Source organism: Protopterus annectens, chromosome 2.part0 (assembly GCF_019279795.1).
Source record: "Protopterus annectens isolate FY-2018-M chromosome 2.part0, PAN1.0, whole genome shotgun sequence".
Taxonomy (NCBI): domain Eukaryota; kingdom Metazoa; phylum Chordata; order Ceratodontiformes; family Protopteridae; genus Protopterus; species Protopterus annectens.
This window is the reverse complement of record NC_056728.1, coordinates 488822128-488849964: the sequence shown is the minus strand read 5'-3', so window position 1 is coordinate 488849964 and position 27837 is coordinate 488822128. Positions and strand designations below refer to the sequence as shown.

The window sequence follows — 27837 nt, the reverse complement described above, 5'->3', positions numbered from 1 at the left end:
AGCATCCTGCCTTCGCCCAGAATGATACCACAGTATAAGGACAAAATGATTGACTTCAACAATTGGCTACATTTCTGGTGTCATTCAAAGGGGGTCCAGTATCTGTCTGCCTGAGACAACATGATCGACAAACCACAATGCTTTGCCAGAGATGGTCTGCACCTGTCACTCCTGGGATTCAGGTTACTGGATAAAGCTCTTGCCACCCCTACAGTGCCTTTTTTAGGTAAGGTTCAATGGACAAAACCACCACCGTAACACATACAAACATGCAAAATCTGAAGGTAATGCTACTCAATGCTAGAAGTCTAAACCTCAAAATGCACTCTCTCAAGGCACTCCTAAAAATGGAGAACATCGATATCTGTGCAGTAAGTGAGACCTGGTTCAAGGCTCCAGAGAGCACCCCTGCAATACCAGGCTACAACTCTTACCACACTTTAGGCCACCAAACCAAGACCGAAACACAAAAGGTGGAGGAGTGTCCATATTCACCAAGGATATTCACACCTCCAGGCTAGTTGCCCAACACAATGCATCAGAAATTCTCCAGGTGCAACTAACACTAGGTAAGACTGCAATCCAAATTGTAGCTTGCTACACACCCCCCACCATGTCCCAAGATTCTCACTACACCTTTCTAAACATACTGGAAAATATTAAGATACAGCCAAACACCCTAATACTGAGTGATTTCAACTACCCTGCCATTAACTGGAAAAACTACTCTGGTACCAACACCTTTTCCCAACGGTTCTTGGAATTCATAAATTCCAACGCCCTGGATCAACTAAGCCATTTTCCCACCAGGGGCTCCAATATCCTAGACCTGGTCATTACCAACATGGGAGATAGATACTCCACACCAGTGGTCACGCCCTCATTGGTCAGGTCTTACCATAAGTAAATCACCCTTGACATCCACATCCCACCCCCCCCCCCCAGTAAGGAAACCTCCGTAAAAAACTTCTTCAAAGCCAACTTCATACTACTCAAGACAGAAGTGACAAACTTCATGACACCCATGCAGACTGGAGCTGAAAGTTCGACTGAGTCCTACACTAAGGCACTGTACAAGCACATCCACTCGTGCATGAATTGTGCCATCCCAAATAGAACCAAGATGCTCTCCTCCAAAAAAAGGAAGCCAATCTGGTGGTCCCCTGCCATAAACAAACTATACAACAGAAGAAAGAAACTGTTGCAGAAAAGATGAAAATCCCAGGATGCAAAAAACTCCCTTACCAGCCTCAGTACAAAGCTGAGATCCCTCATAAAATCCTCCAAAGCTAGTTATGAAAATAAAACTGCCAAAGATTCCAAAGACAACCAGAAGGCATTCTATAGTTATGTCAAGAATCTAAATGGCAATGCTCAGATAAGCTCGGAGCTACAGCAGAATGGCATTAAATATACTGATCCCAAGGATAGTGCCAATATCCTGGCAGATCGATTTAGTGACAACTTCACCCCCTCTCACTCTCTAAAGGGCCCATCTCAATACCAAAAGATTGCCAAATTCTGGTAATCATGGCCCCACAGGTAGAAACTGCAATCCCCAGAGCTAAGAATACACCATCCATGGGACCAGATGACATCCCGGGCTGTGTACTACATGAATTACAAAATTAATTGGCACCTCACCTAAGTGTCATGTTTAATCATAGCCTCACCTCAGGTTTCATGCCCTCTGAGTGGCGCACAGCTACAGTTATCCCACTCCACAAAGGGGGAATCCACCTTGGATCCCGGGAACTACCGTCCCATCAGTCTGACGAGCCTGATCTGCAAGGGCATGGAATGTATTATCATGGAACTTATGAACAGACATTGGTTCATAGGTTCATACTAGGCTATCTGCCCTAGGGCATTTATAAGCCTAGCCAGAGTGTGTTTGGCTTTCGCCACCCATTTTAAATTAATTTTGCTATGCCTTTTTTTGAGGTTAGTAAACTGTGCCTCTGTCTAACAGTGACACAGAAGTGATAGCCGGGGTAAACCTACGATCTCCCATCCACTCATCAAGATTCCTCTTGAAGAGAGTCAATGTGGGACTCTGCCTAACCTGGACTGGGATTTTATTCCAGAGTGAAGGGAGCCTCTGGGTTATGAATCTGTCCCTCCAGCATGTCCTATTTATTTCAGTGCTGAGGTTTAAGTCTCTCGAGCGCGTAGCTCGATGGGATTTGGATTTTCTGAGGTGCAGCATGTCCATTAATTCCGGGTTGGACATGGCTTTATACGTCAGGCACAGATCACCTCTGAGCAGGCAGTATGCCACTGAGTAGAGCTGGAGTTTCTTTAACCGGGCAGCATATGGCATCTGTTTGAGCCCTTTGATACTGTTGGTGAGGTACTTTTGGGGTCTTTCCAGTTGCTGCAGGTGTCTGGTAAGGTACATCCCAAAAGGGGCATTGTACTCAATTATGGGCCTGATGAGGGATGAGTAAAGAGGTACAATGACCTCCCCTGATCTAGATGTGAATCCCTTCATGATTAGGTGGGCTATATAAAATGTTTTTCTAACCACTTTGGCCACGTGGTTGTCAAATGAGAGATTGCTATCAACTTGGGTCCCCAGGTCCCTAATGACTTCTTCTGTATTAATGGATTACCACCTATGTGGTAATTTGTGGGCACTTTGTTTTTGCCAAAGGGGATGACTATACACTTTTTGGCGTTTAGCTTGAGGCCATGGCTCTGGCACCAGTTGTCTGTTTCTATGAGGCCCTTTTGGAGGATGCTTGTGTCGGCTGGAGAGTTGATTATGGCGCCCAGTTTGCAGTCATCTGCGAACTTGGTCAGCCACAGTCCTTCCGTGTTGGCCTGTACCACCGAGATATATATACCGAACAAGAGAGGTCCCAGGACTGAGCCTTGTGGGACGCCAGTTGTAACTGGTTTGGAGTCTGACATGGCTCCAGCAATTCTAACCATGTGGGTTCTGTCCTTGAGCCAGTTTGCAACCCATCTAGTGACATAGGGGTTTATATTTAAGCTGGTGAGCTTATCTATAATGCCCGAGTGGGGTATTGTATCGAAGGCTTTTGCGAGGTCCAGGTAGGCTGTGTGGACCACTTTCCCCTCGTCAATGGCCTTGGTGACTGTTTCAAAGAAATCAACCAGGTTTAAGAGGCAGGATCTGCCCTTAACAAAGCCAAACTGGGTAGGATCCAGTGTCTGTAGGTCCCCAATATCTTTATTTATGAGGTCCATGATGATCCTTTCCATAGCTTTGCAGACCAAGCAAGTCAGGCTTATGGGGCGATAGTTTCCAGGATCCGTTGAGGCACCACCTTTGTGGAGAGGGACCACTGTTGCTGTACGCCACTCTTTGGGTACATATCCTGTAGTAAGGCTAAGATTGAACAGTAGTTTTATGTTTGGGTTTAGCTCTTCTTGGAGTTCATGTAGGACGCAGCCCGGAACACCATCTGGTCCCATTGATGCTGTGTTTTTTGCTATGGAGAGGGTGGCTCTTACCTGAGCATCTGAGATGTCAGGGGGGCAGCACTCTGTTGGGATAGATATTTGCCCTTTTGGTGGGGAGAGGGAGAAGTTTGCACTGAACCTGTCAGCTAGGATGTTGGCAATGTCTGTGGGCTCGGTGTATTTTTTGTCATTTTGGACTAATTCTGAGCATATCTGGGAATTCCCACCCAGGTTCCTAACATAACTAAAGAAAGCCTTGTGATTATCCTTAGTGTCCTGTGCAGTTTTTCTCTCGAAGCTGGCCTTAGACAATTTTATGAGTGCCCGTAGTTTTTTGCTAATACTAATCAGAGATGCCTTCCCTTTTTGGGAATTTGCTCTATCATGTAGTAGCTTCCTCCTTCTATTGTATAGTTTGTTAATGGCTGGGGTCCACCAGACAGGACGTCTGCCTTTGGAGGATTGGGTCTTGGTTTTATTTGGGATTGCATGATCCATGCATTCCTGAAGGTGTTCATAGAATGTGTTTATAAAGGATTCTGCGGTCTGGGCCGTATTTTCCACAGGCCCAGGGGCTTTGAAGGATTTCGCCTCGGTTTTGAGGCGTGTGAAATTTGCTTTAGAGAAGTTTTTCACTGTGGTTTTCTGGGCAGGGGTGGGGTCGGGATGTGAATATCCAGTGAGATTAGTTTATGGTCTGATCTTACCAGTGAGGGATACACTTCTGGTCTGGAGCATAGTGTCCCCATGTTGGTGATGATCAGGTCCAGTATGTTTTCCCCTCTTGTGGGAGTGGTAACAAATTGTTCCATAGCATTTGAGTTTATAAATTCTAGGAACCTTTGGGCTAGGGTGTTGGAGCTAGAGTAATGCTCCCAGTCTATGTTTGGGTAGTTGAAGTCACCCAATATAATGGTGTTTGGAGAGACCTTCATATTTTCCAGTATTCTCAGGAAGGCCAAGTGGGGTTCCTGTGTTTGGGAGGGTGGTCTGTAGCAGGCTATAAACTGGAAGGCAGTTTTACCCACAGTTAGTTGCACATGATGCTTCGTGCTGTGCCACCAACCTGGAGGTGTGGGTATCTTTGACGAATATTGATACTCCCCCTCCTTTTGTGGTTCGGTCCAAGTTTTGGGGCCGAAAAGCATGGTATGAGGTATAACCTGGTAGTGCTGGGGTGCTCTCGGGAGCCTTGAACCAGGTTTCTGTTACTGCACAGATATCGATGTTCTCCATGCTAAGGAGAGTTTCGAGTGCGTGCATCTTGAGGTTTAGACTTCTGGCGTTGAGTAACATTACTCTTAGTTTCTCATCCCTTGTGATACCTATGGAGGTGGGTTTGTCTTTTGAGCCTTGCCTAAAAAAGGCACTATGGGGGTAGCAAGAGCCTTCAAACACTGGACCCCACCCAGTTTGGGTTCGTGAAGGGCCGATCTTGTCTCCTGAAACTGATTGACTTCTTCAAATCAGTCTACAGAGCTGTGGATGAGGGTAATGCGGTCCACACAGCCTATCTGGGCCTTGCCAAGCCTTTGACACCATCCCCCACTCTGGAATAATAGATAAACTTACTAAGCTGGGCATAAATTCCTATGTTACTCGATGGGTTGCCAACAGGCTTACTGACAGAACCCAGACTGTAAAAGTAGCCGACTCCAAATCCAGCTCCAGACAAGTGGAGTACCTTAAGGTTCAGTCCTGGGACTGCTCTTGTTTGCATCTACTTCTCTGAAGTACAGGCCCAACACTAAGGGACTCTGTCTAACAAAGTTCGCAGATGACTGCAAACTGGGAGCCATTATTGAATCCCCAAATGATGTGGATATTCTACAAAAGGGCTTTACAGAAACAGATGATTGGTGCCAGAGCCATGGGCTCAAGCTTAATGCCAAAAATGTATAGTTATCCCCTTTGGGAAAAAACATGCACCCATGAATTACCACATAGATGGCAGTACACCAAACACTGAAAGTGTGATGAGAGACTTAGGGACACTGGTGGACATTGGTCTCACCTTCGATAACCACATTACCACAGCAGTCAGGAAATCCTTCTATGTGGCACACCTCATCACTAAGGGCTTTTCATCCAGAAAAAAAGGAGGTCATTGTCCCACTGTACTCATCCCTCATTAGACCCATTATAGAGTACAATGGCCCATCTGGTATGTACCTCACAAGACCTCTGCAACAGCTGGGAAGGCCGCAAAAATACCTCACTAAAAGAATCACAGGCCTAAAGCAGATGCCCTATGCTGACAGTCTAAAAAAAAAAAAAAACTACAGCTATGCTCTGTGGCATATCATCTACTCGGAGGCGATCTCTGCTTAACATACAAGGCCATGTCAAACCCTGAGCTGTTGGACATGCTCCAATTAAAGAAATCCCAGTCCCTCAGAGCCACACGCTCCAGGGATCTAAACCTTGTCATCACAATGAACAAAATATGCTTGCGGGATAGGTTCTTGACCCAGAGACTGCCCATACTCTGGAATAGACTGCCCATACATGTCAAGCAGAGCGCTTCCTTGGCCCTTTTTTGACGATTGGATGGGAGATAGGAAATTCACCCCGGGTATTACGTCAGTCGCCCTGCGAGACAGGGGTCCAGGGAAGTAAATATTGTGAGAAGAAATATCCAGGGAATTGTTATGGCTAGGCTTGTATAGGTCCTAGGGCTGATAGCCTAGTACCAACCTATGAAATGAGGTCCAAAGCCAAAGTGAACACCCTATTAGAAGCATTGTCGAGACAGTCTGGACCATAAGCAGTGTCCTCCACAAAGACCTAGTCCTGTACAGATACCATCTCATCGGTAGTAGCATGTCTGATATCTGTACCAGGACAGTTCATCATTAGGGATGGTAAGGCATGAGGAGAAGCTCTTGAGAGAACCAGACCAAGAAACTGATTCTGTTAACCACTCCCATCATGATATCTTTGTTGTCGAAGTCACCTGAATTGTTAAGGAAACCGGTTTAGCAAAACTGACATTTTCTGTAAGTCTAGGAAACTCCGTAGTGAGCTCACAGCAGTATTTATAAGTCCAGGTGTGATTTATGGAAATCACTTGGGATAATCCATTTCAGGCCATTAAGCACTGTGGCAGCATGGAAGTCTGTAAACTCTTGCAGAAAACTCCTCTGACGTGTAATGAATTGTGTACAAAGTGAAATGTACTGAGCTCCTACACCCATAAAGCATTCAGAGGAGTGATGCATCTCATTGTAAACTTGGGCCAGCTGAAATCTGGAGTGGTGGCAAATATCATTCCACCACCAATCATGCTTCTTTTATGGCTGTGTATTCTAGAAGTTAAGAGAGATGTCTGAGATTTTGAGTTAAGCAACTTCTTTGGTTCATGGCTTGATTTCCTTAGCCTCAGTTTGCCCGCTGTGTGATTCGGAGAATGTCATTTAACCAGGCAGTGCTCCTGAGCTAAGTCTGGTGAAGGTCCATGAGGATCAGTGTTTTACTGCACTTAAACAGGATGGGGATTATAAAACCTGTGTGCAAGTTTATGATCTGTCTTTGACTTTACAGGTACCTGAGTTAGGTGGTGATTATACCTATGTTTCTGTACGTTCACCGTTTGGTGACTGTTAGTAATCCTATTCAAAATCCATATATCAATTTAAGGGTGTGTAATCCTTTGGCCTCCAGTCTGGACAGTTAGCAGCACCAGGATGACAGCTTAAAAGAAAAATCAGCAGAAAAATCACTGGTAACCCAGAGGAGTGGTAGGCCAAAAGGTGTATCCTAGAAGAGAATAGACGCATGCTAAAAAGGAGTGCCCCCACCAACAAAATGATGAACCACCCAAAATAATACAGTAACAGCAAGGTAGCAGTGAGTTAGAAGAAAAATATAAAACAAATGCTACAAGAGCTGAAATACTAATATGATAAATAAAAATTGGGTCCAGAACAAAATGGTAAAATCCCAAATATATTATGTTAAACACAAAAGTAAATCACATAGAACAGGCCGTTAATTAAAGGACCGAAAATTATAAAAGCATGTTTTGTTTCATGGTAAAAGGAGAAGACTGCAGTTGAAAATCTTCTAAAAAGTATTGACATGCCACAGCTGTACTCAGAAATAAAGTAACAATTTTATAACCGTAATAATCCGTTGCCTTGGTGCAGAGGGATGAAGCCCTGATTGTGACCAGTATAACCCACGTTCAGTTTGTGACACGTGCACTGGAAGTTAGGCTTGAGCAGCCAATGCTGGCTCACCCACCCTGCAGGGAGCTTTTGAAAAAGGCAACAACACAACTGGCCACAGTTCTTTTATATTGTATCAACACAACACTGTCTGTTATTCAACCTCCTGTTTTTATCTGTTTGCAGGATTCTTGTTCATTTGCGGTTACTCATGCTGATTTTCATGTCTAATATGTGGAACAGTATAAATAAACTGCAGTTTGAGGAATGACAAAGATTGAAAATAACTTGAGCTAACTATATACTGCCCACCAGTTTTTTTTTTTTTAATATTAGATGCACCTCCTTCTCTTAAAGATTATAAATTGTATTTTTTAAATGTGTGCACTTCTGTACCAGCTATTTTACTACTAAACTCACTGAGCTATGAGATGCTTGAATTGTGGATTTCTGTTGTTTCCATATAAACCTTTGTATCTTTTTACTACATTCACTTTCATGATACAGGTCCCTGTCATAGGTTCATGGGGGTGTACTAGGCTAATGGGACTGGAGCCTTTACAAGCCTAGCACATAGAATTACCCTGTCATTGTGCCACTTGACCTTAGTTCTCAGTGCCTCTGTCGAGTAAAGCCACTGGGGTGAATTTTCTGTTTCCCATCCACTCATCAAGATTTCTTTTGAAGAGGGCCAGTGAGGTGCTCTGCTTGACATGTATGGGAAGTCTGTTCCATAGCATGAGAAGTCTCTGGGTTCTGAAACTGACCCTCCAGCATGTTCTGTTGATTGTGGTAATGAGGTCGAGGTCTCTGGAGTGTGTGGTGTGGAGGGATTGGGATTTCTTTAGATGCAGCATTTCTAACATTGCTGGGTCAGACATGGCTTTGTAAGTCAAGTAGACAATATGAGACAGAGAATAGTTGGATTTTTTTGAGTCTGCCTATATAGGACAAATGTTTAAGGCTTAGGATCCTCTTTGTGAGGTACTTTTGCAGCCTCTCCAGTTGTTGCAGATGTTTAGTGAGGTACATACCAAATGGGGCATTGTACTCAGTGACTGGCCTAATGAGGGAAGAGTAGAAGGAGACCACGACCTCTTTCTTCCTGGATGCAAAACCCTTAGTGATGAGATGTGCCACATAGAAGGACTTTCTGACCACAGTGGTAATGTGGTGGTCAAAAGAGAGGTTGCTGTCAACTTGTGTTCCCAGATCTCTTGTAATGCCTTCTGTGTTCAGTGGACTACCATTGATGTGGTAATTCATGGGAACTGGGTTTTTCCCAAAGAGGATGATGACACATGTTTTGGCACTGAGCTTAAGGCCATGGTTCTGACACCAGTCAGTCTCGGTGAGGTCTTTCTGTAGGATGTCAACATCACTTGGGGAGTTAATAATAGCTCTCAACTTGCAATCGTGTGCGAACTTTGTCAGAGTCCCGTCGTGTTGGCCTGGACTTCAGAGAAGTAGATACCAAACAGGAGAGGACCCAGGACCGAACCCTGTGGGACTCCACTCGTGACTGGTCGGCAGTCTGACTTGGAGTCAGCTACTTTCACACTGTGGGTTCTACCTGTGAGCCAGTTTGCAACCCACCTAGTGATATAGGGGTTGATGCCTAGCTTAGTGAGTTTTTCTATGATTCCTGAGTGGAGAATGGTATCAAAGGTCTTGGCCAGATCAAGGTAGGCTGTATGAACCACCTTGCCTTCATTCACAGCTCTTGTGACTGACTCAGAGAAGTTGACCAAGTTGAGCTGGCATGACCTACCCTTCACAAAACAAAACTGTGTGGGATCCAGAGTTTGGAGATTCCCTAAATCCTTGTTTATTAGGTTCATGATGATGCTTTCCATAGCTTTGCATATCAGACTCGTCAGGCTAATGGGGTGATAGTTCCCAGGGTCTGTAGTCGCTCCTCCTTTGTGGAGAGGGGTGACTAGCAGTGCACCATTCAGTAGGGACAAAGCCTGAGGTGAAGCTGTGATTGAACAGGGCACACAGGTGAGGTGCCAGTTCACTCTGTAGTTCATGTAGAACACAGCCAAGGATATTGTCAGGTCCCATAGAAGCTGTATTCTTGGCCTTGGACAGTGCTGTTTTAACCTGTGCAGTAATAATACTGGGTGCCTGGCAATCTACTGGTATTGTGACTGGTCCTTTTTTTTTGGGGGGGGGGGTCATCACTTCCAAGTTTTGAACCCAAGACCCTGTGCACTACAATCACAGCAACGTATCTCTACACCAACTGAGCTTTAGTTCACCCAGTCATTTTTTTCCAAACTCTGTCTCTGATGATTGCATTCATTAAGTCCAAGATCCCACTGCCCCAGTCTGTCCATCCTCTCTATTCAAACTCCAGAAGATGCTATGCCACTAGTTGAACTGTGGTTGCCTGGTTCATAGTCTCAGCTTCATCCATCTGCAATGACAGAGATAGCTGACCTGACTGATATTTTCTGGGGCATTCCATCACTGTAATATATCTTTTGTGCTACCTCCACCAGGTGTTGACAGGACTGTCGCTGCTCTTATCTTCTCTCAAGGTGCTAGAGTGTAAATTCATGAGTTCAGATATGTAAATGAGTAGGTGCCGGAGTTTCCAGCAGTACAGGAGGAATACGCTGTTTAATTTATCACTTCTGTAAAGAAGCATGCTGCACACTATTGTATGGCATAATAATGGAGACACTTTAGTCAGAACTGCCGCTGTTTCTCAGATGTTACAAGCTGTACTGAGATCCTAAGGCCACACTGGCAGGCTTCCAGCATGTTGTTCAACATTAACTGTTTGCTGGTAAAACCCCTTGGGTTAAAATCGGTTGAAGCTTCGTATGTACAAGATTGACTGATAGAATAACATCAAATAATGAAACTAGAGCTCGTGTAATTATTGATGTCCTTCCATATCACTGTTCATCCCCCATAGGCTCTCCAGCCAAGGACAGCTCAATGTCCGGCCAGTATAACAAAGCCTTAATTACATAGGAGTGTCATATGTCATACATATGCTCCCTGCACAAGTGTAGGGCATAAAGGTGATGTATGAATACTCCCAACACAGAATTTCATTCCCACCAGTCTGAAAGCCATTATCGTACATCGATATAAACACCCTTCATTTTGCTGGTTATACCGAGCCTACGTCTTCAAGATAAGTACCCCATTGGTGTTCCCTTTTCTCTGTTATTGTTCAGTGGGTTACATGTCATCCAAGAAAAGGAGATGTTATTGTGGGAGGCAGATTTCCCATAAGGTCTTCCACAATAGGTGATTGTTTTGCTTAGGTGCATCTCACATCCTCACTCAATGTCTGGCTTTTGAACAAAGACTTTGTGTAGCCATCTTCCCTCCTTTTCAATGTATCTTGAGAACCAATGTCTCAAGTTGTAGTCCCAAGGTTCCATGGCATAATCCACTCCCCATGAGGTAAAGCTGCATCTTAAGAAGGCCAAGAAATCTAGGCCAGAGCCTGCTGCTGTCCAGCGTCCAATGGATATCTCTCTTGAGGTTTATGAGAACCTGGAGGACAGTCCGCTATTGCTTTTGGTTTCTTCTGGTGTGACCTTCTTGGAGGCCAGTATGGAACCTGCTTCTCACACATCCACAGAGGTGTTGCAAATGTCCTCGCAGACATTGAGGGAGAACCACAGTTGATTATCTCTGAATGCCCAAAAGGGATTCCTTAGATCCTTGTTAGGTAAGATATGCCAGATACATTGATCAAATTCTGGCCAGTGCCTAAACCCCCCCACATTTTGTCAAGGCAAATGTCCCATTAAAGAAAATGCAGAAAACTAAACATGTTGTCTGCTGCCAGATGTACAGAAGGGGAATGGCAGGACTTCACTCAAGGCTTGTTCAATGCTTTGATGGCATTGAAGTCTCCTCCAGGGGTTTCATTTCTTGCACCCTGTTGTTTCTCTACCCTGAAAAGGGCAAGGGACCATGAGTCCTTAGATGAGGACTCTGACTATAATACTGACTTTTTAGCCTAATCCTCTCAGTTAACTTTTCCTTTAGACTATGGTTGGAGGAAGAGGAAACTGTCAATCCTGACTCTTCTTTGGAGCGACTATCCTTTGGAGACATGGTCCTGTGTATGTTGGAACATTTTAAGTGAGATTGTTCCCAGGTGTCTGATGTCCAGAAGAGGTATTATGAGTTAGTAAAATGGACTGTCTTTAACCTTCTGTTGTCCCTCCTGTGCTGGATATCTTCTCAGCTGTCTTCATGGCAGTAGACTCTGAACTTCCAGCCCCTATAAGGTGCCATATGCCTGCAAGGTCTTATAAAAATGGTCTTCATCTGATCCAGTTGTGATTTCTGTGTCTACTGATGAGTCCTCTAGGCTTTTGCCCTCTTCTAAACTCCTTCCTTTGGACAAGGACAGTAGAGCTATGGAGAGGATTGGTAAGAAAGCATGCACTTCTGCTACTTTAGCCTTCAGGGCTATAAATAACCAGACCAACATAAAAAGATGCACTCTGTCTCCTCTTTCCTGGATTGGGAACATTGTCTCTGACTTGACTGACTCTGAGGGTAAGGCCTCAGCTCTTTCATTACTAGGTTCCAGTTCCCAAGTTGCCCACCACTCTATAAAGTGCAGCTATAATGCAGCGGATGCCTATTTTAGAGCTGCTGCCTCTGGTTGTATGATGGGGCACAATTCTGGGCTTTGTAATTTTTAATTTCTCCAAGTCTTTTGGGTTTGTAATACCATGATGGCAATGGACCGCATTCCTAAGTTAAGTACGATTAAAGTTCAAGAAATTAGTATTGATGTTCTTCGTGTTTCACTGTTGCAGTCATCACATTTGGGTTATCCCTGCCAGGGTAGCCCTCGCCCGTCCCAAATACCAGAGACTTAGTATTTCTGCGTCAGTTGCTGTTGCTTGAGGACTGACATCAGGTCGTCAGGAGTATAAAGTAAGGCAGCTTGACACCATTACATCAGTCTTTCTTGCCATGGAGCCCGAAGCAGAATCAGTTGGTACGAGTGTCGGTCAGCCACTACCTGAGTTTCGCCTACCGACCTGAAGTTGAAGACTTCTGAAGATAAGTACCCCATTGGGGATCCTTTTTTCTTGCACTAACCGATGTCAGAAAAAGTTAATAATTGTCTCGCCTGTGGAAAGCAAATACCACACCGAGACTTCCACTCTTACTGCGTGATTTGTTTAGGCCCAGACCATGATGTCCCCTGTTGTCACTTCTGTGCTTTGTTCAACACCATAACTATTCATTGTCGGGCCCTTATTGTAGCCAGATATTTTCGCTTACAGTTCTCAAATTCCGATATGGCTTCGGTAAGCCATCTGACAGCAGATCTTCCAAAAAAACGTAAAGAAGCCTCAGCCCCAGACGATTTTTCCTTTGGTGAAACCCTCCATACTTTAAGGGAGCATTTCCAATGGGAGAATCAGAACTACCCTCAGTCACAAAAGAGACTCAGGGAATTCGTAGATCTTCTACAGCACAGACCTTTGACCATCCCCCCAGTCCTGGATGTTGTGGAGGATGTTTTCCTCGAATCCAGCTGGACTCCTGACGCCCTACCTCCTGCTCCCAGAAAACCAGACAGGCACTATAGAGTCCCTGACGCACACAAATATCTTTTTAAAAATCCAACAGCTGACCCTGAGGTCATTTGTCAAGGGCCAAAAGGGATTAAAACAACCTCTGCTAAGAATCCCACCCCCCTCAGACAGGGATTCCCAAGCTTTGGACAGAAGGGGTAACAAAGTATACACCTCAGCCACTTTTGCTATTAGGGCACTAAATTGTCAGTTCCATATGCCGAAATTTCAGCAACATACCTTGGAACCCCTTAAAAGAAAAATGTCTCCCTTTCCTGCTTGGGCAGAATCTAAAGATTTACAAGACTTAATGCATTCTGCAAATGAAGTAACTAACCACACTTTGCACCATGGTTTTGATGCCCTAGAAGCTTCTTACAGGGCAACAGTCACTAGATCTGTAATTAGAAGACATGAATGGCTTAAGGAACAACCCCTGCCAGACCATGTCAAATCCAAATTGTTGGATGGTCCCTTGCACAAAGATAACCTATTCGGCACTAAGGCAGAACAGGTCTTAAAAAAGATGTAAGAAAAAGCAAAATCTATGCAAACAGTTAATGAATTCTTACAGGTCCAGCCCCCTAGGTTCATCAGGCATTGTCCCTCCAAGCACTGGTCCTTTCCTGCTCTGATTAAACCTGCCCAGCCCTGGCCCTGTGGAAACAGACCTCCCCCCAGACAGCAGCCCCAGGGAATGCAGAGATCTAAGCAGTGGACGATCTCCACTTCAAAACCAGGGAGTTCTAAGCTACCCCCTTATGGTAAGAACTCACAATGACTCACCTCTTCAACTCCCACCCTCTGCTTACCTTCACTTACCCCTAGGAGGAAAACTCTCCTTTCACTCAAACACCTGGCCTACCATTACCAAGGACCAATGGGTTCTGAACATTGTGTCCCAGGGATACACATTTTCCAAAATTCAAAATGCTCTGCCTCCAGCAGCTGCTACCCATGCTCTCCAAAGATGCTTGGCTTGCCACCCTAGTTCTAAAAGAGGCCTACCTCCGCATTCCTATCAGGGAAACATGAAGGAAATGTCTCCTCTTCAGGACAGGAACTCAACACTTTCAGTTCTCTGCATTTCCCTTTGGCTTATCTACTGCTCCCAGAGTTTTCGAAAAATGTCTCTGGCCATTGCCTTTCGCAGACAGAGAAATAGTCAAATTTACTCATACGTAGACCACTACCTTATTCAGGCAGACAGCCAGGAAAAGCTGTTCAAGCACCTGGCCTTTGTAAAGACCCTACTAACCTCCCTGGGGTACACATTCAATGAAAAGAAATCCAAGCAGGTGCCCACCCAAAGGGTAATCTTCCTGAGAGCAAGTCTGGGCACAGCATCCCAGATGGCATACCTTACACCAGAGAAACAAATTTTCCTGACAGTCTACTTCTCTCAACTAGCCACTAGAACCCAGCTATCTGCAAGGAAGATCCTGCAAGCTCTGGGGTTCATGGTGTCTTGCATACTACTCATTCCATATGCCAGAATGCATATGGGGAAACTACAATGGTACCTAAAGAGCCTTTGGTGTCAACTCTCTCAAGACCTGGAAACTCTCTTCTACCTATAATTCCTTGCCTCAGAAAGGATTTTCTTTGGTGGACAACAGCATGCTCCCACAACACGAGACTGCCCTTCTCCCAAACTCCCGCCGCCCAGACCGTCACTGTGCAGACACATCAGACTACACTTGGGGTGCTCACCTAGATGGCAGGTGCGTACAGGGCCAATGGAGCCCACAGCAAATCTCTCTGCACATCATTCAAAAAGAGATGATGGCTGTGCAGAATGCCTGAGTAGCTTTCAAACCCCTTGTCTCTCCAGGAGTTCTCCTGATCAAAACAGACAACACCACTGTGATGTGGTACATCAACAAGCAGGGAGGGACTCACTACTACCCTCTGTGCAGGCTGGCCATGACCCTTTGGCCCACACCCTCTTCCATGCAACTACACATGTTAGCACAATACCTTCCATGCTCTCTCAACTCTCTGGCAGACCAATTAAGCAGACGTCTTCTGGACCCACATGAGTGGCAACTCAACAGAAGTACCTCCGCCCTAATAACTCAGAGGTGGGGAAGCCCGAAAGTCGACCTCTCTGCCTCCCACACCAACCATCAACTCAGCAGATTCTGCACCAGGGAGCATCACTGCATGGCTTGGAAAGTGGATGTCCTCTCCTTCCCCTGGGTCAATCTATGCCTTTCCTCACCTACCTCTCATCCCCAGGGTACTGCTCAAAATAAGGGAGGAAAAACCAAGGACCATTCTCATAGCTCCAGACTGGCCCCGACAACACTGGTACCCCTTCCCTGCACAGCCTGTCCCTGCTGCCTCTTTGGCATCTTCCTCAGATCCCAAACCTCCTAACCCAGAGGGAAGGGGAATTCATGCATCCCCAATTGCAGACACTCAGTTTGGCAGCCTGGCTTATTCCCTAACCCCAAACTAGTTTGCCATCCTCAGTAAACAGGTTCTGGATGTGATCCGTGAGGCCAGACATCCTAGCACCAGAAAGTCATATGCAGATAAATGGAAAAGGTTCTGCACCTGGATCCAAGCTAAGGGAGCCAATATGGCAAAGCCGTCCATCCCTCTCATCCTGGATTACTTAGCTGACCTACTACACAGTGGCCTCTCTTTCTCCTCTATAAAAATTCATACCTCTGCTATTTCTGCTCATTTTCCTACTGAGCAGCCCCTTTTCTCACACCCTTTGATCAAACAGTTCCTCAAAGGGGCTAGCAACTTGAGGCCCCCCAGAAGGACACCAACACTAGCTTGGGTCCTTAACTTTGTCCTGAAAAAACTCACCCTGCCCCCTTTTGAACCAGCTGATTCTGCAGAGCTAAAGTTTCTCTCCTGGAAGATAGCATTCCTTCTGGCCATCACTTCAGTCAGAAGAGTCTCTGAGCTGCAAGCTGTCATGACTGTGGAACCCTTCATCATCTTCCATGCAGACAGGGTATCCCTCTGAACTAACCCAGCCTTCATGCCCAAGGTGGTGTCCATTGTGGCTCAGCCAATCCATTCACTTGCCCACCTTCTTTCCTAATCCCCAGAACAAGGGGGGAAGGATTCTTCACTCTCTAGATGTGCACAGATAGCTCAGATTCTATCTGGACAGGACTAAATCCTTCAGAAAGTCTGATCAATTACTGGTTAGGTTTGCTACAGGGGCAAAAGGCAAAGCCATCTCCAAGCAATCCATTTCCAAATGGATAGCACACTGCATCCATTTCTGCTACAAACAACATTGAAAGCCTCCCACCAAGGGGGTCAGGACACACTCCACCAGAGCAGCCTCCACCTCTTCATCTTTCCTCAGAGGAGTCCCACCCAGGGACATCCTGGAGGTTACCACCTGGACATCTGTTCACACTTTCACCAAGCATTATCACCTGCTTCTCTTCTCCAAATCCAGGGCAGGGTTTGCCTCTGCAGTCTTGCAGGGCATCCTAGCCAGCCCATAGTTTCCTTGATTGCCTCCACCCTCTTCCTCAGCTTTGGGAATCTACCCAAGTGTGATGACTGCAACAGTGAAACATGAAGAACATAGTACAGTTGTGTACACTTAGCATAAATGTAGATGTTCGAGTGTCTTCACTGTTGCAGTCCTGGTTTCCCTCCCTCCATTCCCCCTTATTCTCTTTTTCCTTACAAGGGACTTATTGGTATGTATTTTACACTGGTGGGGTTCTTCCACCAGAACCTGGCCTCCTACTTTGGGGGCTCCTGACAGGTTAGGGAAGAAAAACTAATTTAATGGCATCGGCTGCCTTACTTTATACTCCTGACAACCTGACGTCAGTCCTCAAGTGACACCAACCGATGCAGAAATACTAAGTCTCTGGTATTCAGGCAAGCCGGGGGCTACCCTGGCAGGGATAACCCAAGTGTGATGACTGCAACAGTGAATACACCAGACCATCTACATTTATGGTAAGTGTACACAACTGTACTTTTCAGTCTTTGATGTCAGCCAGAAGTGCTCTTTGCAGCACCCACAATGTGCCCAGTGATGACTCCTGCAATTTGTAGGGAGTTACATGTATTACCCAAGTACGATTGTGGATTCTTTTTTATTCTTCACCTTCAAACCTTGTCAGATGATATTAAAACACAACTTCTGGATGCTCCTCTGGATAACCAAAACTTGTTTGGCACTGCTGTGGCAGACCTCTTTAAGACCTTGCAGGATTAGGGTAAGGTCATGAAAGATATGAAGCATCTCTTTTTTTCTCCCATTCACAAGTTTCAGAGGAACTATCCTAGTAAGACTGCCTTTTGCACAGACTGCATAGACAGTCTGCTAAGAGTAAGAAGTCTCCTAGGCATGTATTTTTTGGTAAGCCTACTCAAACACCTAGACCCCCCAAAACAGTCCTTTCTTGATAAGTCTGCAGCCATCTGACTTTCTGACCTCCCTTCTTCTTGACCAACGTTTTCTTGTCTTCTCTGTCTGTCCCAGTTTGGCAAAAAAAACACAACAGACTCTTGCATTCTGTCCATTATCAGGCAGTGTTACTTTATGGCCTAGAAAATCATTTCCTCCTCCTCCTCTGCTATCCCTCAGCTTACTGAAGAGCAACTCCCTTATTTTCCAGGAGTATTGCAGGGTCTGTTAGACCAGGGTAATATTTAACCGGTTCCTCAGACCGAGAAGGGTCTAGGGTTTTTTCCAGAATGTTTCTGGTCCCGAGGAAAGAGGGGTCTTGGAAACCTGTCCTGTATCTTTCTTTTCTGAACACTTTTTTTATAGTGTCATCCTTCTGAATGCTTTCTCTTCAGACTCTGTTTCCCCTGTTGCTTCCCTAGCCATTTCTAGTTTCCTGGACCTAAAGGATGCCTACTTTCATATTCCTATTCACTCTCTCTTCAAGAAAGCTTTGTGTTTCTCTATCTCTTCCATTTATTTTTAGTTCTCTGCTTTGCCCTTTGGCCTTTCAGTGGCCCCAAGGATATTCACCAAATGCCTAGCTGCAGTGATCGCCTTTTTTAGGCTACTGAGCATTCAGATATTTTCTCATCTGGACAACCTCTTACTTCAGGCCCTTTCCCAAACCAAACTAGTGCAGGATCTTCATTTTACCCAGCTTCTACTACACAGACTGGGATCACAGTCAGACTTCAAACATCAATGTTGATTCCATCACAGGATCACATATTTCTAGGCTGCAGAATCCAAATTGTTCCAATGCTAGCTTCTATTCCTGCCACCAAGGTTTTCTGTCTTACAGATTATTTTCTTTCCCTGCTTCTCCTGTCCTGTCTTCCAGCCAGGGAGTTTCTAAGGGGTCTGGGGTTCATGTTTTCTACCATACCTGTGCTTCTCTGCCCCAGGCTGCATACGAGAAAGTTTCAGTGGTATCTCAGAACAATGTGTTTTCAACATTGCCATCTACTGGACTCTCTGGTTCCTCTGCTCCCTTGTCTCAAGCTTGAACTTCACTAGTGGGTTCAGCAGGTCTCTCTCAATCCCTTTCAGCCATTTCAGGAACTCTTCATGAATGCCTCAAGAGCATGGGTGGAGAACCTCTTCAGGCACCATAAAGGTTCAGAGCCTTTGGTCCCCTCAACAGAGGGCAGATCACATCACATCAAGGAAGTGAGGGCTCTCATTTTGGATCCTCAATTCTTCTGCTTGCTCTGGGTGTCAGGTCCCTTGAAGCTTTTACAGACATCACAGTCATGTGGTACATTAACGAGGGGGCACGAGGTTTTGCCTTCTTTGCAGACTAGCCCTTCAATGCTAGAAAAAGACATCAATCTACCGATGACCCTTCAGGCAGTTTACATACCTTCAGAGCGCAATCTTGTGGCAGATTCTGTCAGCAGGTCCAGGACATAGCCTCACAAATGGATGATTCACACAGATTTGTTTTTGAATATAATTCATTACTGTGGTATTTAAGTGGATTTATTTCCCTCCTCTCTGAACAGACAACTCCCTCAGTTCTATTCCAGAGTCCCAAGTCCTTTGGCTTGAAAAGTAGATGGCATGCCTTTTTCTTAGAAGGGAATGTTTCTCTGTGCCTTTCTCTTCTTTCCAAGGTCCTTCACAAGATCAAGAAGGACAATCCAAAAATCTTGTTGGTGACTCCATTTTGGCTCAGACACCACTTTTTCCTCCTCTTATTCCATCTGGCCAAGGGCAATCATCACAAGTTACCTCACCGCATGGACCTTCTCACACAGGACAACAGATCTCTCCTCCACCCTTAATTGTCCTCACTTCAACTGACACTTGGGTGATAGGGTTTTTATTCCTTTTTGACACCAATTTTCTGAGGACATGTTTAGGGTCCTGCAGAAGGCCAGTAAACCCAACACCAGAAAATCACATCTGTCCAATTGGAAGAGATTTTCTGTCTGATGTCTTAAACATTACCAGGATCCCTTTTTAATGAAGATCTCCTTGATTCTTAGCCCATCACTCATCTGTGAGCATACTTTCCCCATTCACAGTTGCCTACATTAGTCTCAGCCTGTTTGTTGCCACTTTTCTTTACTAGACCTGTGTGACCTTCACAGAATTTACCCCATAGGAAAGAGAATTACCTATCCATGGAATGCAGCTTTAATGATTGCTTGTGCATGGCAACCATATTGGGTCTTTAGGAGTTACACTGCTGCAAGATGCTCTCTGTGGCTATAGATAGCCATCAATGGCCCAGCCAGTACTCTCCTTACCTTTTTTAATCTCCCTGACCTGAGTAGCATAATAGCCAGTTGTATCACCATTCTCAGCATCCCGTCCCTTGATCACATCAGCTGCGCTGGCACCCTGTTATACTGCTAGGGTCCCACAGCACTCGCATTTCTTAGTCCCATCCAGTAGGAAGTAGAATTGCTAAAGTGGCATTCATTCCTCTGTATTCTAATTGAGTATTTGTTGTCCATTTCCATACTGTGGAGCTGTCATTTTGCCGTCATGGTTGCCATTTTGATATCACTCCTTATTTGCTTATTAATTTTTTAAGGAAACATAGGAACATATACGCTGTAAGGTATCTAAACTGCTCCGATGTTATGGAATTTAGCAGTAGTGAAAAAAATAAAAATTTTTTTTAATGATTCTTGCGTAGCAATCTGAAATAATGTATCTGAAGTAGTTAACTTCATTTGTCCATCAACCTATGGGTTATCAGATCCATATCGGATTCGAGCCGGCAGCTTCCAACAGCTAAGATCCAAGCTCCTCCCCCTTACCCACAATCCCCTGCTATCCCTTCCTGACCTCAGATCTAGTTTGCCGCGGTTTTCTCAGCAACTTGATTGAGCTTCCAGGCGTGGTAGTGATGGATTTATGAGAAAAAAAATCTTCTTTTTTCCTACTTTAAACAAATTTTTGCGTGTGCGTGAGTTAGTATAGTTCCCCAGTAGCATTAACGTTTTTCTTTATCTAGTGTTTAGTTTTCCTTTTAGTGTTATTCCCTCCCCCTTGTGTACGTGTTAGGGTGTGTGTGTTTTGGGGCCTAGCGAGTGTATTGTTTCTTTTTAGGTATGGCAGAGGCACCCAAAACTTTCTTTTCAAAGTGTACCGAGTGCGGCCATAAGCTGTCCCCAGCGGATGGCCCCACACTGTGTGTTTTATGCCTTGGGGTTGAACATCTTTCCACCGGCTGCACTATTTGCGCAGCGTTCAACCCCAGGGCCCTCAAGGACCGGAGGTCAAAGCTGATTCTGGTGGGACTTCTGCCCCGGACTCGGCTTCGTCCTCCGGTCCTTCTGTGGCACCTGCCGCGGCTGCGACAGCGCCACCTGCTATTCCCCTTCCCCTGGCCGGGACTCAGCCTCCCACCTTGGGCCAGGAGGAGAGGGAAGCCAGAAAGGAGAAACGCCGGGAAAAGCACCACAAGCGGCAGACCAAAGCTTCTGCATCGGCCCTGCCAGCCAAACGGGTTTCTCCTCCTAGGGCCTCCAAGTCTTCTTCTTCCGGGCTCCAATCTCCCTGCTTTTCACCGGGGCTGGAGGAGGAGGAGACCCGGTCGCCTTCGAGGTCATCGAGTCGGCACTCTCGGCCCGCCTCGGTGGCCTCATCAAGGTCTACCCGCAGTATGTCTGATGCAGACTTGGACCGGATGGTGCGTAGGTTTCTCCAGGCCCAGCTGCAGATGGGAGTGCTCCTGCCTCCCTCCCCCCTCCGGGGGGGGGTGCTCGACCCCCTTTTTCCCCCCGATTGCTCCTTCTCTGACCCACTACCGGGGTTCGGAGCCTTCGGAGCTGGGTAACGTCGGAGCTGGGGGACTGTCAGCGCCGATGGCACCTTAGAGTCTGTCGGGTCCATTTTCTTCGGATCCGAGCTCTTGGAGCCGAGAGCTGAGTTTCGGATCCAGAGGTGTCAGTATGGCTTCGGCTCCGTCTCGGTCGGAGCATACTGGCCCTTCAGATCCGACCGCATCGGCACCAGCTCCGATCCGCTTGTCGGATCTGCTCTCGGATCCCAGGGAGAGCAGCTCTCCTTCGGCGTTCGATGTCATTCAGCTACGTCTCCACCCTGCACTCCCTCTCAGACGGGTCTGCCGTCCATCACCCGGCCCCAGGGACAGTCTGCTCGGACATCCCAGATAGTTCCCTTGGAACAGGATTTGGTTGGTGAGGCCTCTTCGGACAGCCCCCCCAGGAGGTCCCTCACAAACGGAAGTGCAAGAAGAGGCACTTGGACTCCCATGAGTCCTTGACAGAGGACACAGATTTGGAGGAAGGGGAAGTTTCCCCAAGGTCACCCCCCGAAGACGTCTCCTTCTGAGACATCATGGAGATGCTTCGGATCAGAGGGGGGTGGTCTGCCCCAAAACCTTCCTCTGACAAGTCTGTGTTTCTGGAGGCATTTGAAGCAGGCCTGTCTACCTCTTGGATGTCCCCTCCCGCCGATCCCCTGGTAGACCTGATTACTACCAGGGCATGGAAGGAACTGGACACTGTGGAGCCCATTCCAAAGAGGCCAGGCAAAATTCTCAGCCCCCCTTCGGACAGGTCATTTTGGAGCAAGGAAGCCCCGGTAGATGCCATGTTGGTGGCGGCCGCCACCAAAAGGGAACTGGCCCAGGAGAGTTCCTCGGTCCATCCTCCAGACAAGGAGTCTCTGACAATGGACCGTCTGGGGAAGCGGTTGTTCGCTTCAGCCACCTTTTCTGTAAGGTCGCTGAACTATATGGCACACATGATACGGCTCCAACGGGATCTTATCAAAGAATATGCTGGGTCGCCCCCAGAGTCCATGTCGGCGGAGGACAAGAAAGTGTACTCTACCCGAATGGCCACTCTCAAATCTATCTCCAATACCTCTATACGGCTACTATCCCATGCCATGGAAGGAGCTGCTAGAGCTAGAGGCGTGGACGTCGTCCTACGGCGACAGGTGTGGCTCCGTTATTGTGATTTCGCAGAACCGTTTAAGGCATCGTTCACAAATGCCCCGTTTGATGGTTCTGCCTTTTTTGGCAAGACCGTACGCGATACACTGTTCCAGAGCGAACAAGATGGGAAGACGACGTCTGCCATTGGAGTCCGCTTCTCTGCTCCCCAGAGGTCCTTCTCCAGGAACCAAAAGGGACAGAAGAAGATGTGGTTCCGGAAGTCTCAGTAGTCCCATTTCACTCTGGACCCCTCGTCCTTCAGAGGCAGAGGAGGACAGGGTGGACGCCGCCCTAAAGGCTGAGGGGGCCCGAAGAACTTTGGGAACAGAGAACCTTTCTCTGATAGGCCCACGCAGCAACCCTGAGGGGTTACTCGACTGCTCCACTCCGGAGGCAGTTGGGGAGCGTTTTCGAGGCACCTGGCAGCTTGGGAGTCCATTACAACAGATCGCTGGGGTGCTTCAGATCATATCCAGAGGCTACAAGATCCCTTTTCTCAATCCCCCTCTCAGTCCCCGAAGCCTCCCCGATGTCCCACCCAATCAGAGGGAGGTGGCAGCCAAGGAAATACTTCGGCTGCTAAGAAAAAGAGCAATCCAGCACGTTCCCCCCAGACCAGTTTGGATCAGGCTTTTACTCCAGGTTCTTCTTGGTGCCAAAAAGACGGGGGACCTAAGACCAATCCTCGACCTGTCCTTCCTGAACCTGTCAGTAGCCAAAGAAAAGTTCTGGATGGTCACTCTTCAATCCATTCTCCCCCTTCTGCAGGAGAATGACTGGATGTGCTCCATAGACTTCAAGGATGCGTACTACCACATTTTGATGGAAAGATGATCCAGGAGGTTCCTCCGCTTCTGGCTGGGAGCCCGCCATTACCAGTTCAGGGTCCTTCCCTTTGGTCTCACCACAGCCCCCAGGGTGTTCACCAAAGTGTTAACTGTTGTAGCGGACCACCTGAGACTCCAGGGAATTCAGGTCTTTCCGTACCTGGACAACTGGCTCCTGACCCCCCCCCCCACCACCACCACCAGGCATCTACTTTGCACTGCCAGGGATTATTTTCTCCATCTAGCTCCCCGGCTGGGGATCACGATCAACATCGGAAAATCTTCTTTTCTGCCAACACAAATTCTAGATTTCATCGGAGCTAGATTGAACACCAACCAGCTTCTAGCCTTCTTGACTCGGGACCGGCTATGAACTCTGAAACTCCATGTACTGGCCCTTCTACAATCCCCAGCTCCCTCTGCGGAATTGGACCTGAGGGCTCTAGGCTTGATGGTGGCAACCATCAACCTACTACCCATGACGCGCTTAAACATGAGAGTTCTTCAGTGGACCTTACAAGTCCAGTGGTCCTTCCTGCTACATCCCCTGAGCTTTCCCGTTCCTCTCAGCAGGGTGTGCAAGAAAGCCCTCTTATGGTGGCTCCATGGTTTCTCTGTATCCCCTCCTCTAGCCAGGGGTGGGCAGGACCGTCCAAGGCACGTGGAACTATTCGGAGACCTCACTGCATATCAATGTCCTAGAGATGAGAGCGGTGCTTTTGGCGTTCCAAGCACTTCAAAGCCACCTTCGCTTGGGGACAATTGCGATCCAGATAGACAACATGTCGGTTGTCTGGTATATCAACAAGCAAGGGGGAACCAGGTCCTATCCACTTTGTTGGGAGGCCATGAAAGTGTGGGAATGGCCTACGTCCACCAACCGCTTTCTCATAGCGACGCACATTCCAAGACATTCCAACATTTTGGCAGACAGACTGAGTCGATGCATCCTGTCACCGTACGAGTGGTCTCTGAATCTGAAAGTAGCGAAGCAAATCTTCTACAAATGGGGTCAACCTCGTTGTGATCTTTTTGCCTCTCCTTCAAACACAAAGTGCAGCGACTACTTCGCTCTAATTCCCCCACCCGGGGAATCCCCCAGAGACGCTGTGGTGCGTGTTTGGCCACCCAGTCTACTCTATGCTTACCCTCCTCTGCCCCTGATGCTCAAATTTTTACAGAAAGAAAGATGGTTGGGGGGCAGAATAATCCTCATTGCCCCATTCTGGCCTTGTCAAGCTTGGTTCCCTTATCTATGGTCTCATCTAGTGAATCCCCCATGGATTCTAGATCCCATTCCGGATCTGATCACTCGCCCATCAGGCCTGTCAACCCCGAATCTGGACAACCTCAAGCTCACAGCTTGGTTGATCCAGTTCCAGTGATAGCTAGGATTCCCGGTATCTTGTCCCTTGTCAAGGTATTCTAGTAGCCGCTCACAAGCCATCTACTAGAAGAATCTATAGTAGTAAATGGAAGCATTTCTCTATTTGGGCGGAGCATTGGAACTTAGATCCCTTTACAGCTCCGTTGCCAGCAGTACTAGATTTTCTGTCAGGGTTATTCAACCAAGGTGCTAGCTCTTCTACGGTCAAAGTCCAGTTGGCTGCAATCTCTCATTATCATGTTGGCAGTGATCTCGGCACTTTGACTTCATCCAAATTATGTAAGACCTTCCTAAAAGGCACTTTCCTACTAAGACCTGCAGTAAAAGATGCAGTCCCTCCTTGGGATTTAACTCTTGTACTTCAGTCTCTAACAGCTCCTCCCTTTGAGCCTGCAACTTCGGTGGATCTGAAATACTTATCTTGGAAGACAGCATTTCTTGTTGCCATAACTTCGGCCAGAAGGGTCTCGGAGCTTCAAGCCCTTTGCGCCAAGCCACCGTATTTGATTTTCCACAAAGATAGAGTCTCACTCAGGACCAACCCCTCCTTTCTGCCCAAAATTGCATCGGAGTCTAATATCAACCAATCTATTAATTTACCAGTCTTCCCAAATTATCAGAACAAAGGTGAATACAAGTTGCACTCTCTGGACGTACATAGGCAACTGAGATTCTGTTTGCACAGGACAGCTGATCACAGGAAATCAGACCAGCTTTTTGTATCCTTTGCTAAGCCCTCTTTGGGAAAACCTGTATCAAAAGTCACATTGTCCAGATGGACTTCCCAATGTATTGTTTTGGCATATGAGAGTTCGGGCCGGTCTGCACCTCAAGGAGCTCATGCCCATTCTACTTGATCGATGTCTACCTCTGCGGCTTTTCGATCTAGGGTGTCGTTGGATGACATTTGTTCAGCAGCCACTTGGGCTTCATCTCATACATTTATAAATCATTACAAGTTGGATATTGTTTCCAGAGGGAGAGCATCCTTTGGCTCTGCAGTGCTCCGGAACATCCTTCCATGAGGACCTCCCAAAAATCAGGTAGCTGGGGACTCTGTTCCATAGGTTGATGGACAAATGAAGTTAACCACTTCAGCTTTAGAAGTTATGTACTTACCATAACATTCCATCTGAGTAGGTAAACTTCATTTGTCAGCAACCGTCCCTCCCCCTAACCTATATGGATGTTCAAAGGACTCCTGCTGTCATGGCGGATTGTTTCCAGGTTAGAGTAGGGAGGTGGTTCTTGGTATCGTATGGTTTATGGATAAGCAAACTCGATCTGAGGTCAGGAAGGGATAGCAGGGGATTATGGGTAAGGGGGAGGAGCTTGGATCTCCGGCTCGGATCCGATATGGATCCAATAACCCATAGGTTGCTGACAAATGAAGTTTACCTACTCAGATGGAACGTTATGGTAAGTACATAACTTCTAATTACTGGCAGAGGCATAAGTGATTTTCATTTGATTTTCATAAGTATAACTGTCGAACCTGAACCTTTGCTATAAGTACTCTATGCAGTCACTGCCACATCTGTGCCACGTGGGAGTCTGTTTGCATCCATTAGTCTTGTTGAACAACATGTGCCTTTTCCTATTCATTTTCCTCTCATCCATGATTTTTTTTCTTTTCAAGTGTATTTGTTTTGATTTAATTAAGCATTCACAGGCAATTAAGTCCTGTTTCTCTTTCCTTCACAGTCCAACAACATATGTTTTGGAAGAAGATGAACCCCGTTTCCTTGAAGAGATTGACTACAGTGCAGAGAGCAATGATGAGCAAGAGGACTTGAATGATGCTGTTGGAGAGTATGACCCATGTGTACAGGAAGATGAGCTCTCTGATTCTGAAACTACAAAGAAAGATTATTGACTATACAGCCACTGGCAGCCTAGGAGGCATATCAGGTTCCACAGAATGGTGACAGATCTGAGATGAGTCCTGAAATTCAGCCTCAGTGTGGTACAAAAAACTGAAGGAACTTTGACTTGCTGGCCACTTAATGTGCTTTATTTTTTCCACACTGATTTACCAAAAAAGATATTCGCTGCATATAAGGCAGCCAGCAGATGTCTTTTTTCTTATTGATTTGGATATACTGAGATTCTACTCGCCTTATTTTTAGTGATTACTGTTGCATGGCTAAAGACATTTTTGCAACATATTGACCAGGGAAAAAACTGTTTTAGCTCCTTGTGGTGCTTTGAGTTTTACATTGTGAGAAATTGTAACTGTACAGCATTTTGCTGTAGGTATCAGAAAGCTATGCCATGTAGCAACCTATTTATTACTTTATAGCTTATGTTATGATACTCATTTGTGCTGAAAGTAAATCAAGCCTTGATTTGAAGTACTAAATTTTTATTCTTAATTAACAAAACTTTATGGTAATTGCCACTTTCCTTAAATGTTTTCTCTACCAGTATTTATTAACCACTCCATGCTTTGAAGGGCCGAACCGGTAAAGTACATTGGCAGACAGCTACTTTCTTACTTTCCGCTGTAGAGCTATTCTTGCAAAACAAGATATATCAGATGACAAAGCTTGTGTTGTTGGGTAACTTGTACCTTGTCTTGTGACCTTGTGTTTCATTAAAATATTTTTAAAGTTTAAACCTTTTCACATTCTCACCATAAGACTTTTTATTTTCTTTTTAGACTCCTGCATGTTTCTTTTTCATCTTAAGAAAAGACCGCAACATTTTATTTTATTTTTATTTTTAGTCCCACTAAGCTAGTAGCTTTTTTTTTTCAGTGGAGACCCAAGATGGTAATTGGATTACTAGGGGAAATTTCGCCAGGGCAGTGCAGACCTTCCTTTACTGTTATGAAGACATGCCATTGGATGTTTTATATCGACCTGAGCTACCACCAACTCAGGCAGATGGGACCACGGTTTAAATTTCTTCCTAAGGATAACAAACTCAGGAGTGCAACACTGCAGCTGACATTTTCGAAAAAATTTCAAGAAATGGGGAAATTATGTAAGATTTTAAGCAGCTTTTTCTCTCCCCCCATACTAAAGTGCCAGAGAAATTACCCTTATAAAGCTAGTCTCTTTTTTC

General features: G+C 46.1%; 1 protein-coding gene across 1 annotated transcript in view; it reads left to right on the top strand.

Annotated features, from left to right (window-relative positions):
* AGTPBP1 (ATP/GTP binding carboxypeptidase 1) overlaps positions 1-27403 on the top strand; it is a 2804614-nt gene extending 2777211 nt beyond the window's left edge. The window contains exon 33 of the mRNA XM_044060898.1: positions 26473-27403. Within this exon, the coding sequence (XP_043916833.1) occupies positions 26473-26644 (172 nt within the window). The 3' untranslated portion in view covers positions 26645-27403. The remainder of the gene's footprint in view (positions 1-26472) is intronic.
* Positions 27404-27837: the final 434 nt, after the last annotated feature.